The sequence below is a fragment of the Myotis brandtii genome, unplaced genomic scaffold, assembly GCF_000412655.1.
Source record: "Myotis brandtii unplaced genomic scaffold, ASM41265v1 scaffold112, whole genome shotgun sequence".
NCBI classification, from domain to species: Eukaryota; Metazoa; Chordata; class Mammalia; order Chiroptera; family Vespertilionidae; genus Myotis; species Myotis brandtii.
In genome coordinates this window covers 3,953,782-3,971,739 of record NW_005353838.1, presented here as the reverse complement: position 1 = coordinate 3,971,739, position 17,958 = coordinate 3,953,782, and the positions used below count along the sequence as shown (strand labels likewise).

At 43.9% G+C, this 17,958-nt stretch overlaps 1 protein-coding gene across 1 annotated transcript in view; it reads right to left on the bottom strand.

Moving 5' to 3' along the window:
- The window catches only part of MYO3B (myosin IIIB), a 443,210-nt gene that overhangs the window by 327,309 nt on the left and 97,943 nt on the right, over positions 1-17,958 (bottom strand). Inside the window, exon 8 of the mRNA XM_014545672.1 lies at positions 646-711. Coding sequence (XP_014401158.1) covers positions 646-711 — 66 coding nt within the window. The remainder of the gene's footprint in view (positions 1-645; positions 712-17,958) is intronic.

Genomic DNA, 17,958 nt, shown 5'->3' with positions numbered 1-17,958 from the left:
TAGTCCTCTGTCAGGGGCCTGGCCAAAAGCTCACGTTGCCAGCACTGAGTCATCAGCCCATTGGTGGTGGTGGTGGCTCTGCTCCTGTCTTAGCCCCATTCCATCTTGCCTACTTCCTGGTAGCACAGCTCGCACCAGGTACATCACCCATCAGTTAGGTTTTCATCTTGTTCTGCACACCTGGAGCCATGGCGGGGGCTCTTCACCTTGGTGCCTCGGGCCTGAGATCCTACTCTGCCCCCTCAATCACCGTGGAAACTAGAGGCCTGCTCCCACACCACGGATCCTAGAGCAAAGTCCACCTTCTACACTGAAAAATTCTGCTGAAGGCTGCCACCTTCTGTCTCCTCTCTGGTCCCAGCGTGGGCATCAGAGTTGGCAATATTTGTCCCAGGAAGAGTAGATTCTCAGATAAATGTGACCCATATGATAAGGAGGAGGATCATAGCCAAGACTCAAATGGAACTCCTTATGTTTCAAATCCTACAGAGGCACCTTCTGTCATTTACTGGAACAAATTCCGTGTTATAACGTGCTAGAAGGCATAACAACTTTTGGCACCAAGTAAATTCCACAGCTTAGATTTCTCCAATCACTGTCCAAGGCTTTGCTGGGTAAGCAATTTTCAGTGGAAGAAATACTCACTGTGAAATAAAGTGGTTGAATTCCTCACACCATTTTTCCGGATGAAGTAAAGTAGGTGGAGGATTTCTGAAAAACAAAAGCAATTTTTTTTTTCTTACAAAAAAAAGTGTTCAGTTAAAGACAGACTATCAACTTGCCTACTGATATTGTTCTAAATAGCTCTGATAAAATCCACTCTGTTTCTTCCTGGGTGAGAGTCATTCATTAGTAGTAAATTATAAAGTGCCAGCCCATATTTATTTAGTCCTTCATTTTCATTGATTTGAGGTCTTCTAAGTCAACAGCTTTCGGTAAGACCTGTGAGGGTTACATAGATCAGGAACATTCCTCAGGGGGCAGACACTCTGAGGGGAGAGGCAAGCACACAACTACTCAAATTGAGAACTAAGTATTACTAGTGCCATAAGAAAGTTATCAAACTAGTGCTAGGGGCTTTAGAGAAATAGACTTTTAATTTTGCAGGATTTTCAGATCATTATGCTACCATTTGATACATTTAAAGTATACTCATAAATTCAACAGTCACATTTTAAACTATTTCCTATATATCACACTTCTGCAATAAGCAGTGGAGAAAGCAAAACAACTAAGGTAATGTTCCCAGAGAGGTCCCTGGGCAGAGATGGGGACAGACAGCTAACATAACTAATTATTTGAGGCCCAAGAAAACCAGAGAAGTGCAGGAAAACTGTGGTAACCAGACCACTTCCTGATGAAAAGGCAGGAAACGGGGGAAGGAAAGGGCCTTTTGTTTGACTGAATATTTACCCAAAGACATTCAATTTTATTTGTTTATTTATTTATTTTAATAAACAATTTGTGTCTTCTTTTTTTATTGATGAGAGAGAGCCAAAGAGAGAGAGAGAGAGAGAGAGAGAGAGAGAGAGAAACATGGATTGGTTGCCTCCACATAAGCCCTGACCAGGGATGGAACCCACAAACTGGGTGTGTGCCCTGACAATGAATCAAACCTGCGACCTCTTGGTGTACAGGATGATGTTCCAACCAACTGAGCCACCCTGCCAGGACACGACATTCATATAGAGAGAGAGGAAGGGAGAGGGAGAGAGAGATAGAAACATTAACAATGAGAGAGAATCATTGATCGGCTGCTCCATCCCTACTGGGGATGGAATCTGCAGCCCAGGCATGTGCCCTGACTGGGAATCAAACCAGGACCTCCTGGTTCATAGGTCAACACTCAACCACTGAGCAACACCAGCCTGACGCTATCTTTGAGAGGGGCCTAAGTTTTGCCACCCCCAAATATGCCTTTTGGGACATTGATTTTAAGCTTTATTAAGAAACAAGACTCAGAAAGAACACTTGGCCCTTCTCCTTTTCCCACCTGGAGAATTCAGATAGAAAAATCTGCTTAAAGGAAGGGAGCATCACCTTAGCATCATATTAGAAACTCAATGAGCCAGCCAGGGAGAAGCCTAGCAAAGCCTGTCTGTCGAACTTTCCTCTGTGCGCACCTGTTTCTGGGCAGCCCAGCAAACATTTGCTTACCACATGTTTGCTCCTTCTTGTCTACCTGTAAATCACCTGCTTTCTCTTTAAAACCCCAGACCCCTTCCCACTCTCCTTTGTCCAGTATGGCACAATGCCTCCTTGGGTCTCATATTCTTATGGCACCCCCACATGTCCATCCATAACACATTTTGGACATTTTCTCTTCCTAATATGTCTCTGTTAATGTGATTATTAGCCCAGCTAGAAGAACGTAAAGGTGGGAGAAAAGTTTTGTGGGTTTTTTGTGCTCCCACATGTTAACTGTACATTTTTTCCTAGCCATAAATGAAAATAGGAACTCATGGACAAGTCAAGTTCATAAATGAAGAAAGTTACATTTCTGAACACCAGAAATTTGACTGTAAATCCATTACATGTGATCTTTATTTTCACCTGGGTTTTAACTGGTTCCTAAAGCCATACGTTGCTCAGCTTCAATAGGTAGAAAAATAAGAGCAGTAAGAATAACCAGAAATAAAAACTGTATCAGATAATGTGATTGCAAGCTGCCTCTCAATAACCATTCTCTTCTTGTTTCTTAAAATTTTTATTCTGGCATCATGCTGTCATATAAAGACTACATTTTCCTGACTTCCTTGCAGCTAAATGTGGCCATGTGACTGAGTTCTGGGCAATGATATGTAACTAAAATTGTTCTATGGTGTTTCCAGAAAGTCTTTTTAAGAGAAAGGAGATATGCCACATTTCTTCTTCCCTCTTTCTGCTTCCTGGAGCATAGATGTGATGGCTGGAACTTGAGCAGCCATTTTGGACATGAGGTTAATGTGAAAATGAAAGTATAGCAAAGAATCTATATATATATATAAAACCCTAATATGCAAATAAACCGAACGGCAGAACAACCAATTGCGTGGAACATGGCAGGCGTTGGCGGCAGAGCATGGAACATGGAGGGTATCGGCTGCGGCAGGATGGTGGAGCAGGTGAGCAGGGACACCAGACCAAGGTGGGGCACCAGTCGCTGTCATCGGGGTGAGCCTCTGCTGGTTACTGAAAATTCTTTGCTCCTTCATGCCACAGTTCCGCCTGGCACTCACACCTACAGCCGGCACCAGAGCAGCCGCTTGCACCCGTTGCTGGTGCCTGGCACCGGTCCTGATTGCTTGGCGCCATCAGCAGGTGTGAGCAGCGGCTGCTGGCCCCGATCGCCCCACAAGGCTTCTCCACCTCCCCCTGCTCCTGAAGGGTGATTGGGGCAGCAGCCGCCGCTCACACCCGCTGCTGGTGCCGACCCCAATCACTCCACGCCATCAGCAGGTGTGAGCGGCGGCTGCCCCATCAGTGCATGGGAGTGGGGCTGCCAGCAGATAGGGAACCAGGGGCCACGGCAGGAGGAGCTGGGCGGGGGTACGGAGGATGGGCCGAGACCCACCCCTGTACCCACTACAGCCTCAGGGCCCACAGTTCCTTTCAAGGTGTATGAATTCGTGTACTGGGCCCCTAGTATAGATAGAGACTGCATTCCTGATGATACTGTAAAGCTGCAATACCAGCTCTAGACTACTTCCCCAGTCTTCCTTAAAGAAGAGAGAAATACATTTTCATCTTCTCTAACCCACTCTTATAGGCAATTAATCCTAATTGAGCCCTAAATATTTCAGAGTATTATCCTATCACATAGAACACAATTTGATAAATGATATAATAGAAGCACAAGCACAAAGTTCTGTGGAAACAGAACTAAGGGGGCAATTTATCCAATGTGGAGTGTCCCCAAGAGTTTATAAGGAAGAAGAACTTGAGATGACCCCTGAAGATTAGGTTGGATTTTTCAAGATAAAGAAGGAGAGGGAAACCATTTCAGGCTTAGAAAACAACATGTAGGAAGTCACAGAAATAGTTTAAAAAGTCTGGTAGATCAAAGAATGTGAGTAATTTGGGGGGCTAGACTATATAGCCTTTTGAGTCTGGAGAGAGAGCAGGAGGCAAGGACGAGATGGGAAAAAAATGATAAGAGAGGAAGTATGTGATTTCCCTGTACTGCATGATTATTTAATCATCCTTCAGATCATCTGACTCAAAGATGCAAAGGAGAATCATCCGTGTACTGAGCTAGAAAGAGTAGCAATTAAAGGTTGCCCTTCAGTTATTCTGGAGGCTTCCTCTTTATCTCATTCATTCTCTTCAACAAGCCTTCATCTTTACCTGTATTTTTTAAATAACAAAAGCACGGTCATGTAACTTCGGCTGCAACACTGGTTGTGCTGACCTCATCTTACTGGCGCCAGCCTCTGAGGCTGCGCATCCATGTCCTCCCAGCTCACCTGTGTGGCCCGTGTGGCATCTCTCAGTGAGCAGGTTGTCCCAGGTCATCTCTACAGCCCATTCCAGCCCTTGAACTTTCTTTGCTCTTGTCAGGATTTCTGCTCCTTCTGTTCTCACTGAGGCCAGTTCCACAAAGAACTACTTAAGCAACTTACTGTCTAACAGACTTAATTCACCCCAAAGCAGTTAACCATGACCAAGAAGTCACTTGTAGACAAAGTGTACAGACTTGATTAAAACAACCCTAGTAGGCTTGACATTGGTCAGTGGAGCAGGAGGGACAGCCCTTCCCGCAATTGGAGAATGACCTGGCAAGGGTCCAGTGGAGAAATCGATGGCAAGTGTCCACTCTGGGGTAGAGAACACTGTAGCTTCCTGTTTTCAGTCTTTTTCTCAACAGGAACTAAGGACAGGGGCTACCATGTGTGTGTTGGCCGGAACCTCTGCAGCAGGGCACAGAGGAGAACAGCAGCGGATCACCACTCACCACCAATGCCTGGAGGCTTCACACGAACCCCACACACCTTTTTGAAAGCTTGGCATTACAGGAACTTGGTTTTAGAGAATCTCATTTGACCTTGTAGATGCCCCATCTTTCCTGGAGTCCATCCATCATACTTAGATTCAGTAAAATGAGATCTTTGAAAGATCATTATCTGTGTGCAATGAAAACTAAAAAAACAAAAACAAAACAAAATACAGGAAAGAAAGAAAGAAATTGAAGGCTTTAGAGTACAGTGGGTCCTCGAGTTACATCGGAGATCCGTTCCTAGGGCGCGAAGTAACGCGATTTTCGCCGTAAGTGGGAATCCACCTACATAAGCACCTACGTCACTCACATGGAGCACATACACAGCAGTAATGAAGTGAAACAGTAAAAAAGAATTAAAAGAAAGGTAACAATTCCTGACCTTTACTTGTGGTAAATAAATAATAAAAGACATAAAGCACATATGTACATATGTCGAAATGACAGAACTTTTTATATATATATGGGAGATGGCGACGTAACCACAAAATGACGTTCGTCGAGTCTGATGTAACCCGAGGACTGTCTGTATATTGTCTGTAATGGCAATATAAATTCTAGTTCTCTCGCCATCTAGGAAAACCACCAAATAGTAACAATGGTATCTTTTTGCCTTCTCTTAAAACTACAGATGCAAGCTGCAACCCTGTCCAGAGGGCCTCTCTCTAAAAGGAGGTGAGATGCTTCATATTTAGCACAGTATATGGGAGTCAGGGCAGCTGCGATGCAGAGGCAGGCAGGTACCACTCGCTTATGTATGGATGCTGAGGGCCTCCAGGATGTGGGAATGGTGAGTGGCTGGAAGGCCGATGAATCTGAATAACCAGCTCTCAACATTACCAAGACACTGTAGAAAAGAGATTAGTCAGTGAAGGAAAAGGATTTGAGTTTTGCCTGCCTGAATTTTATTCCTGTGCTTTAGACCCAAAATTCAATTTTTCTAAAGATCCCCTGCACGCAGATAGCGTTAGGGCTATCTGAGGCTAGAAGCAAGGGGTGATGATGAAGATAAAGGGGTGATGACAGAAAGTTAACCTTCCTCCCCCAAAGTGTATGTGGGACAAAATAATTTGCTGAACAGCCAAACTGAATTCATCTTAGTTCCTGAAATAGAGAGAAAAAGATTGGACCAAGGTGGGCACCTGGCATCAGGACAGCCAATCCTCGTTTAATTTGGTGACTACAGCATGACTTAAAATAAGCTGGGTCAATCTGATTCTCTTTGGAAGGAATTTTTGCCACCTTGAACTGGAAAAAGCCAGAGAATGAGGCAGTTTAGTAACGGGAGCTGAAGCTGAGAGATGCGTGATGACAGGACAGGCCACAGAGCATAAAGTGCAAGCTGAAATTTTAGGAAGCAGAAACTACGAGCAGGCAGAAAATCAGGAATGAGGAGAAAATGGGCCAGATCGAGTAGAAAGAAAGAAATGTGTCACAAGGCCCTGAGACCACATGATGGGACACCGTGTAGATTATTCTAGTCTTCCTGTGATGGGTACCTCTCCTTCTGGAATATTATCGGCCCCAGCATTCTGTTCTCAGCCCAATCCTCCCCTCCCATTCTACTCATTAACTGAGGGCTCACTAGATGGCCAAGGCTTCCTGATTTGTACCTCCTGCCTTGATTTCTCCTCTGTTTTTTGGCTGGTGCATTTAACTACTCACTAGATTGTCCCATTTTTATTTCTCTGCAGCACCACAAAGTCAACACGTTCAAAACCGAAACCATCTTCCTCCCCTCAAGTTGCATCCACCTGGCTGTTGGAGTCAGAAACTTAACCCACATCCAGCTGAAGAAGGCAGGATAACGGACCCCTCAAAAAGTCCACATTCAATGCCCAGAACCTATGAACATGCTACCATCCACGGCAAAGGGACTTCGCTGATATGATTGAGGTTAAGGACCTGGAGATGGAGAATTACCTGGATTAACTCACTTTAATGGTGAATCCTTTAAAGCAGAAGAGAGAGATAGAAAGAAAATAAAGAGGCAGGAGAGATTAAAAATATGAAAGAAACTCTACCCAAGAATGCAGGTAGCCTCTGGAAGATGGGAATGAGCCTCAGCTGATATACAGCAAGGAAATGGGACTCTAATTCTACAAATGTAAGGAAGAAAATCCTGCTAATCCTATATAATAAAAGGTTAATATGCAAATTGTCCCCTCAACCAGGAGTTCTACTGTGAGTTCAACCAGGAGTTTGACCAGGGGGCGGGGCCGGCCCACCAACCACCTGCGGCCCCTTCCCCTGGCTGGCCCGAATGGCCCTGATTGGGGCAGGCTGGCCGGACCCCACCTGTGCACGAATTTATGCACCGGGCCTCTAGTAACTTAAATAAAAAAGAAAGCCAGTTCTCACCTAGAGCCTCCAGAAAGGCCTACAGCCCTGCTGACACCCTGATTTTAGCCCAGGGAGACCCATATCAGATTTTGAACTTACAGAACTGTTAAATAATAAATCTGTGCTGCTTTAAAATGCTAAATTTATGGTAATTTGTTAAGACAGCAATAGAAAATGAATATATCAATCAAGCACCAAGTCCTATAAATTCTATTTCCTAATTTCCTTTCTCAACACCCCATTCCCTCTTTGATATTCTAGTTCATTCACGTAACATCTCATACCCAGATTACTCCAGGAACCTCCTTATTTTATTCCCTCTCTCTATCTTCATCTGTCTTTAATCCATCTTGCACTTGGCAGCTAGCTAGAATTTATTTGTAACATTCAAATCTGACATTGTTATTTCCCTGCTCAAAATTCTTCAGTAGATTCACACTGCCAATATGATAAAATCTCAACTCTTTTACATGAAATACAAATAGCCTTGCCTGTTTATCTACTCAATCTCATCTCAAACTCCTTCCCCATGTTCACAGTACTGTAGACAGCTCCTAAAGCAGGTCCTGTTCTTTGGTGCCTCAGGACCTTTGCACATACTATATCTTCAGTTTAGAGCAGCGGTTCTCAACCTGTGGGTCGCGACCCCTTTGGCGGTCAAACAACCCTTTCACGGGGGTCACCTAAGACCATCCTGCATATCAGATATTTCCATTATGATTTGTAACAGTAGCAACATTACAGTTATGAAGTAGCAACGAAAATAATTTTATGGTTGGGTCACAACATGAGGAACTGTATTTAAAGGGCCAGAAGGTTGAGAACCACTGGTTTAGAGTGTTCTCCTCAATTTATCTACCTGACAGGCTTCTCTTTATGCTTCATGAGTGTCTTTAGTGCCCAGCATAGCAGCACTTAGCAAAGTTTTGCTGTATGACTACATGAATGGGTGAACACAAACATACATATATTGTAAGTAAGACCAGAAATGATTCCAAGACAAAATATGACTTGGTACCCAAAGTAGTGTAAAATTAGACTATTAGGCTGTGAGGGCCAAGGCAAGCCACCATGGTTGCGAGGGCTCCTTTCAATATGAGCAAATTATGACTAAATTTTACAGAGCAAGCAGGGTTTGAGAAGCAAAGGAGTCTCCTTAGGCAGTGACTTGAGTTGGATTTGACAATATGTAAGCCTCATTCCTCTACTTTTGAACCCAAATGTTCCCAGGTCCCTGAACATATTGGACCAAAATGAACAAATAAATCATGACTTTAAACCTCACTGTGGACATTATCTGATGTCAGAATCATTATACATCCTATACAATAAAAGGCTAATATGCAAATTGACCAAAAGGTGGGGAACGGCTGGTCACTATGACGCACACTGACCACGAGGGGGCAGACGCTCAATGCAAGAGCTGCCCTCTGGTGGTCAGTGCGCTCCCACAGGGGGAGTGCTGCTCAGTCAGAAGCTGGATTCATGGCTGGTGAGTGCAGCAGCGGTGGCAGGAGCCTCTCCCTGAGGGCTTCCGGACTGTGAGAGGGCGCAAGCCGGGCTGAGGGACCTCCCCGAGTGCACAATATTCATGCACCGGGCCTCTAGTATATATAATAAAAGTGTAATATGCTAATTAGACCGGACAGCCGAACGACCTTCCAGATGTCCTTCTGGATGACCTTCTGGACAAAGCCAGGCTGTGAGGGCCAAGGCAAGCCACCATGGCTGCGAGGGCTGAGCCCCTTGCATGAATTTTGTGCATCGGGCCTCTGGTATAATAATAAAAGCGTAATATGATAATTAGGCTGCATGTCCTTCCAGACGACCTTATGGATGAAGCCGGGGCTGCAAGGGAAGCCCGGGTCCCGGGTGCCAGAGGGAAGCCGGTGCTGGCAGCCAGGGCAAGGAAGGCCCACTCTTGTATGATTTTCGTGCATCAGGCCTCTAGTGTGTGTGTATATATATATTATATATATATTATATATAATAGTGGATTGGAGATAGAAGAGGATCAATACCAATAACTATCATGTTGTGTGCCTACTACAACCAACCTCCATGTCAAGTGCTTCACATACAAGTCAATGGAACACCACAACAATCCTATAAAATAGGTATTATTATTTCAGTTTCACCAGTGGGGAAAAATGAGCTTAAAGAAAAAATTTTATTAAAAACTTCCAACAAAAAGTGGAAGTCAGGTTTTTAACTTAGGTATTTTTGTCTCCCAAGTCCATACACCTCACTGTTTTCTGTGTTTTATCCCATGAAAGAGTCTGTTACTTTGGAAGATGAATTAAGAGAACATATATGCAAAAAAATGACAGGAAGCCAATTAGCAAGCAACACCTCCAGAAGGTGCAAAATGAAGTCCTCAAACATTAAAACACGTTCACCAAGGAGAAGCTGAGTAAAAGATTTCTCAATGAAGCTGAGTTAATTAAGAGAGGCTTCTTGGAAGCTATGAATTTCAAGGTGGATCCTAAACAGAGGGGACATAAACCAGTTGATGAGGGGAGGAGGGTGTTAGGAAAGAAAAGATGAAATACAGAGAGGAGATATAAAGACTGAGGTATAATAATTAATGAATGATCATTAGCCTATAGTTAAACACCTGGGAGTGTGTTGAAAAGGTATTCTATTTAATAAATAGAAGCAAAAAAGCAAGACATCTGAGCATAACGAAGCATTCTGAGAGTATTGATCACAGCAGTGGGGCTGCCATCTTGATCACAATCGGTAGATTCAGTAATGAGGTTGAACGGTGAGGTGTGTGCCTGTGTCTCTTCCCTCATTATTACCACTTAGCCACAGCCAAAGTTACCTTTCTCCCTAAGTCACCTCCTACCTGCTCAAAAGTATTTAAAAATTTGAAATACTTATAATACAAGATTCCACCAGAATATAAAACAATTCCCCAATATAGGCCTGGCCAATGTGGCTCAGTGGTTGAACATCGACCTATGAACCAGGAGGTCACAGTTCGATTCTCAGTCAGGGCACTTGCCTGGTTCTGGGCTTGATCCCCAGTGGGGGCTGTGCAGGAGGCAACCAATTGATGATTCTCTCTCATCATCAATGTTTCTATCTCTCCCTTTCCCTTCCTCTCCAAAATCAATTTAAAAAGAAAAGAAATAAAAGACTGTCCTAGCCAGTTTGGTTCAGTGGGTAGAGTGTTGGCCCATAGACTGAAGGGTGGCAGGTTGTATTCCAGTCAAGGGCATGTACCTCAGTTGCAGGCTCCATCCCTGGCCCGGGTCAGAGCACCTGTGGGAGGCAACCAATCAGTGTGTCTCTCTCACATAAATTTTTCTCTCTCTCTGTCTCTCCCCCTCCCTTTCACTCTCTCTAAAAATCAATGGAAAAATATCCTTGGGTGAGGATTAACCCAAAAAATAAAAATTCCCACACACAGGAACATTAGAAAGCCAAAAACAAAATTCCTCTTCAATTCCACCCCTAATTTCCCTAATCACAGTCTCTTCCCTATATCAGCATGACTTGTATTCTCTCAGACCTTTTTTTATGCATTTTAAATATTTGCTGTAAATATATGATATAGACTATTTTGCTGTGCTATAAATATATATACTTGCTGTGCTATAAATACTGGGGTTGGTAAAAGTAGGTTGACACATGTGAGTAAATGAAAAGGAATTTATTCTTGGATTTTTTTATTGTATTTTCCATAAGAACAACTGTAAACCTACTTTTGTCCACCCCTCTATATACGTGCAATATAAATTTTATAATATATTAGCTTTTACAATAAATTTATAGTTGGGGACAGTAGAAATGTGATTATACACTACACATAAGTGTCCTGGTCCTAATTTTTTCCATTCTAAAGATCAACCCATGCTACAATGTGGGCATATTATAGTTTGTATAGCCAACACCCATATTCAGGCTGTTTCTATTGTTTGTTTGTTTTTCACTATTAGAACATTGAGGATCCTGCGTTGTAACTCACCTGCAGGAGAGCAGACACTGATTGCCTTGAGCTGGCCAGTGACACTTCCAGAGCAGAGGAGGAAGTGACTGCCAAGCAGCCCTGCAGGTTGTGAAGGGTGCCGTTGGGTCACCACTCCAGAGAACACACAGTGAATAGTAACCTTATGTTGTTCAGCTCCACCAGAGTCTGGCTTTGATCCCCTGCTGCTGGGTTCCATTCTGCCACTTGCAAGAATCTGCTACCTGGTCCTAATGGTGGGAATATCTGAGTAATTACCTCGATATATGGGGCACAGACCAAGATTTACTCAAAACATACATATGGTATAATTCTGCTAAAGAGGAATCATTTGAAAAATTAAATAGTTGAAGATATTTCTTTAAATTCGAAAACAGACATGAAGGTGACACAAGTCAGAATCACAGTGCTGTGCATGCACCCTCAGTAAGTGTAAAAGGTATGTCGAGGTTGGAAAAGACATTCACGCTAAATGCTAATCCACCACAAAGGCATCTCCCAATCAGTGGAAGAGGTTTGCAGGAAGAACACTAGAGGCAGAGGTGTTTGGAAGGGAGCAAATACAGAGAAGAAAAAGTATCTATTTTCCTTTACCCTTTAAGTTCTCAATTGGAACCTCTGTAACAAAGGACAGATTAACAAGAGAACAGCATACAAATTTATTTAATACTAGAGGCCCGGTGCACAAATTCATGCACACAGGTGGGGTCCCTAGGCCTGGCTGGCAATCAGGGCCGATAGGGGCCCATCTTGCCCAGTCCTGATTGGGGCCAATCAGGGCTGGCTGGTCAGCCGGGGAGCGGGACCATGGGAGGTTGGCCGGCCACAGGAGGTTGGCTGTGGGAGCACACTGACCACCAGGGAGCACTCCTGCATTCAGTGTCTGCCCCCCTGGTGGTCAGGGCGCATCATAGCGACCGGTCGACCTGTCGTTCAGTCTACTGGTTGTAATGGTTGCTTAGGCTTTTATAGAGAGAGATTAGTTTTACATGACATGAGAGGCTTCATAAGGAAATGAAGACTCAAAGAAATGGTTCAGCCTGAGTGTTTTATGCTAAGTTTGATGAGGAGTGGAGAGTTGTGGGAAGGTGCAATGGGACAAAGAGTATGAGCTCAGTGTGGTAACTGGGGAAACTCAGCAAGGACTGTTCAGGCAGATTCCTCTCTGTGTCCGTGATCTTGGTCTGGGGAGATAAGGATGCTCCTCTCCTCTGGGAATCGAGAGGGCACCTCTCACAAGAGGGTTTTGTGGCCTGGCTCAGGAGAAGGCCAGGCAGTCCTTTCAGCACATGCCATTTCTCAAAATCCTTCAGCTTGAACTAGTCAATGTTCCAGGGTGTCATATCTGGAGATAGGATGTCCTGAACCATATCACAAAAATAAAATGAACCTAAGTCCCATCTCCGCCTTATAGCACCACTGTCTATAAAAGCATAGGTTTGATGATTAGTGCCTATGAAAATTTATTCCCCAATAACTAAAGAATTATTAAAAAACAATTAGAAAAGCCAATATTTGTACTTAAATTTCAAGCTTGTTGATACCTCAGATGCTGATTCTTAATATCCTGATTTGATCCTGTCCCTTAAATAACACCATTTGCTATAATCATTAAAATGTGAAGTTACCACGTCAAATTATATGGCTTATCATAAACTCATCTCAATCATTAACCATCAGTAAGTGACAAGATGTTCACTTTCTCTGGCTTTTCAGCACAGTGAGGATCTGTTTCAAAAGTCATCTCAGAATCTCAATATTACATTATGTTTCCTGTGTCAGGTGTTATTACCTAGGCCTATGCTTGAGATGGGGAGTGTCATGAAGCTTTATTAATCCTTAGCCGCTACACCATTTCAAATGTTCACAAAAGGGCCCTGGATGGGTGGCTCAGCTGGTTGGAGCATCGCCCAGTACAGCAAAAGGTTGTGGGTTCAATTCTTGGTCGGGGCACCATGTATAAGAGGCACCAATCAATGTTTCTCACATTGATGTTTCTCTCTCTCCCTCCTCTCTCTCTAAAATCAATAAACATATCCTCTTGTGAGGATAAAATAATATAAAAATGTTCACAAAAGGCATGAGTCGTGTTTTTGAGACTGGGGAAGGGCATGCAATGAGAATAGAGCCACAGTTGTCTAATTACTCACCTCACTAACTACAGATAAGAAGTTTTCTTACAGACCCTGGGAAACTGGAGGATGAAACAAGGCTGTAAAAAGATAAGATGCCTCAATGGGTCCATTACTCAGAAAGGAAATACATTTTGTGAACAGACCAAGGACAGGACACGCTTTGATGTGGTTGCTGTGCCTGGACCCTGGACCCTGACCCCCTCCAGGAGTTTTTCTCAGGACCATTCTCCAATCCCAGGAACGGGCTGAATTTGTAACATCGTGGATTAGCCACCTTGTGATCAGACTTTGAGCTCCTGAAGGCCGGACTGCAGACTCTACCCTCCCCTTTCCATGTTACACTTGTAGCTCATAACTGCACGTAGCTATCTTCTCCCTCATGTGTATATAACCAGCCAAATGGCAAGGGGGGTCCGAGCAGATTTTTGTGGGTGACCGACTGCTCTCCCATACTGCCGGCAGTATTGGAATAAACGCTCATATATGATTCAACCCTGTCTCTGCTTAATTGGCTCAAGTGGTGACAGGCAGCCCAGACTCCTTGGATGTCCGGTTACATTTTCTTTCTCTCTGAAGCACATTGGAGTAGATTTCCTTCCACTGTGCTCTCCTTATGCAAACACACAGGATACATAAGTAACTCAGCCATGCATGCAGAGTGCCAGAGAAAGTCAAGGACAATAGAAGGCTATGTCAATAGAAATGATGGAGGGGAGAAGTGGTGTGTGGCCCACGGTCTGAGCCAAGGTGGTCATTTGCTGACACCCGTTCTTCAATTTCCTCCTTCAACAAGAACTCAGCAATACCATCCAATCCAACTGTTAATGTCCAATGTGCCAGGGAAGTAGACCTTGCCCAAGGGCTGGCTCATGATCCTTCTCCTTCATGGGCCTTCATGCACAGAGTGGAAGCCACAAGACTGTTCTTTTTCACACAGAGTTTTAAATGCATGATTTGTTAATTCTTGATTTGAAAGAGATGTGTTTCAAATAGGTTTCATTGTTTTCTAAATTTTTTTTATTGTCAAATTCTGAACTGTTTATGTGGGTTCTATGGCATTGTAGTCCTTGAAGATGACCATTATGGTGTAACAGTATTTTGGAGATACAGAATCACTCACCAATTATGTTAGCATTTTAAGAAAAATAGCTTTATATGATATGGGAGGGGGCAAGGGGATTGGCAAAGCTAAAGAGTACATGCTAGACATGCTGCACTCATTTTTCTGGTGGTAGGTTGTTTTAAAATGTTTTATATGAAAATCATTGGGGTGTTGGGGAGGGTGGGGGGGACAATATAAAGTAGGACTTCTCCCTGCCTGGGTTGTGAACTAATTGAGAAATAAGATAAAGAAGTCAGTAGACTGGGTCCAAAAATAACACCTATATTACTGATAGAGCTGATCTTGGAGAATGTGGTTTCATCTGCAGGGAACAGGCTTTCTAAATCTGAAAGACAGACTTATCTAGCCAGTCTTGGGTCTGGCTGACTCCCAAGAGAAAAGGAGAAGGGAAAGAGCTCGGATATGCAGGCCCAGTGTCTCCCCAAACTCACAATTAGCATAACATCACTTCTGATCCTCTAGGGTCTATCAATTTGGGTCCGACCAGCAGACAGGGGAAAAACACCAGTAATCTGAACAGGGAAAACTTAATATAAAGATTTATTGACTAGTAATAGGGGATTAGATACTGAGGAGTAAAGAGAACTCTAACAATACAGAAAGAACAGATGCTGGGAGCAGCTACTCCCTCTGGCTGAGACAGAATGCCGTGGAAAAAAACTAATTTGGAAGAACCCCTGCCCCCAGACCCGAGGCTGAGACTCAGACCTCATTGGAAAGGATGTAACCAAGGGTCATGGGCGTGATGTTCTCTGATGAGACAAGCCAGGGCTGGAAAACAGGAAATCACCTTCCGGGCTGCCTTTGCGACTCACAGGAAGCTGCCCACCGAGTGCTGGTAAAACTCTCTGGAGGGTGAGCACCGCTGGGTGTCCCAAATGCCTCTGATAGCCCAAGTCCACAGGAGCAAGGTTTCAGAAAGGACGCTGAAACCAGGAGGCGGGCCCTTACCTCCGGCAGTGGCCCTCCACTGCCCTCTACTGACGAAACTTACATCTGCACATGGCAAAGGAGAAATGTTTAGAGTCCACTCCAGGATCACAAAGCAGAGCACAAAAGGGGAGATTCTGAGCTGAAAGGCACTAAATAGATCAATGGCACAGGAAAGAAGTGAGTGAGAAAACACAGAGATGCTAAGAGTGTTAAAATGCCCCCCCCTCTCTCTTTTAAAACGAAACACCATATTTTAACAAATTTCTACATCAGGCTTGCAATGGACAACTTCCAGCCATCATCAACTGAATGAGTCCAGTCTCCTCTGACATTAGGATACTTATGAGGTTATCAAGAGATAACAGTTGCCTTCTTCCCCCACTTAGAAAACCTGTTTTGTCATGGTGCGTGAGATGTCCTCATTAAGATTCACTGCTTTCTACCCCAGAAGGTCCCCATTGAAATGGGAATGTGCTGGGAAGCATCCTATTGTAAACCTTTATTGGATAAAACTTTACTTGGGATAAACGACAGGCAAGAACAGAAACTTAGAAAAGGGGACCCAGAACAAGGACCAGTGAGGGGACAGGACCACAAACACAGACTTAATCTCTTTGTGGTTTTCCATTTCGATGGCTCCTACTTCGTGTGAGCTGAAAAAGTGAAGTCAGGCAGCAGACGCCTCTTCTCACTCTTTCCTGTCTATCTCTAAGATTTCTCCCAGAATTGAAAAGAAAAGAAATCCATGGAAGTCGGTGTAGTTCAAAACTCTTGCCAGGATCATGGCCACAGAAGGGGAACTCCTTTTCCTTCTGGACCCCTTCCCCACAGTCAGGAGTGCCAGGCCCAGAGTAGGCTGAGGGGAGCTGATAATGGCTCTTCCCCCTATTCTCCCAAGCCCAGTCGGGAACCCACGACTTTCCCACAAGCTGGACCATTTTGTGAAGTACAATGAGCTTTATTATTTCTGGGATCTGAATCCTCAATTTTCTTGAGAGCTTATTATTTGTAAGGACTGTGCTAAGAATTCACTCATTTTATCCTCACATGCACTTTGTGAGGAAGGTTATACAATTCCCTGTTTTAGAGATAGAGAACCAAGGCTTAGAGAAATTCAGAAGCCGTAATACTGTGGCTTCCAATGCAGGCAGCCTGATCTGAACAGCAAAATTGTAACCGGCGCACTATCCTGCTTCCCCACTTGGGAATCCCTCTTGGTAAATCAGAACCACACATCTTTAGATTCTACCAGAGCCGTCTATGGCACATTAATGGGGGAATATGAGCCTGATTTGATAAGCCCATTGCTCTTCTGACATCCCATTCACTTAAGCACAATACTCCTCAGATCACCAAGACATTAGCAAGCAAATCCAAAGAGCATTTTGTTTGGGATGCGGAATAATCGGCAATAGGGAGTATGAGCTGAGAATGTTTTCATCTGTTGAATTTTATGCATTCTCTGTCATTCCGTTCCCTCCAAAGTCACAGCTGGTAAAACCAAATGGGTCATTTTACCACAATCAGACTAACGTCACAGTTCAAGAAGCACCATTTGTCCTCTAAGGCAAAGCCATGCACCTAATTACAGCACGCTGTTAATAAATTTATAATAGACAAAAGGAAATTGACTGCTGTGGATTTTTTCCCATAGCAAAGCAAAACCATTTAGGGTCACATTGTGCATCTATTCCCTCTTTTATTGTTTCAATAAAGTTAGCAATATATTCTAAACAGGAAAAATCAGGGCAGACCTCAGATGAACAGATTGTAGCATCAGATCCTACCACATTGTCTCTAATGGGGGAAATTAGCAGCTGAATATCAACACCTGTCCCCAAGAGCAGACCCTGGCACACACACCAGGTAGGAAGGCAGTTCCTCAGAGCAATCTCAGCCTGGGCCACCAGAGACGGTGCAACGCCAATAGCCACACAAGCAGGCTCCATTTAAAATCAAGTGGATATATTAATGCCAGGGGAGATGTAGCAGCAATTCCTCGGGAAGACTGGGCGTTAACAATTGTGAGCTCTAAAGAGATTTTATGGAGACTGCTAACGGCAAGAATGGAGTCACACAGACTTAGGCAGAGAGACTGGCCACTGAAAACTCATCCCCTTTCAAGGGCAAAAGGTACCACTGGAGCAGCACCTCCTCTCACACTTGGGTGGTTTGAGTCATGCCTCCCCGGGCAGATTATGGCCAATTGTTCTCACCAACCTCAAGATCAATTGCAATCATTGCCTCTGAATTGATTATGTCACAAAACCTGGCAGTCGGTGAGCAAGCCCAAGTGAGCAAGCCCATATTTATATTTCTAACATTGTAAGTGTGTCTTCTCTTTACAAGGGCTTCGGCTATTTTTCAACCTGGTTGCCTAGCAACCTTTTAAAGGGACAGAAATATGGGAGAGGGATGCTGGAGACATGCTGATAAATGAATTTATATTTATTTCACAGAATCCTTTTTAAAA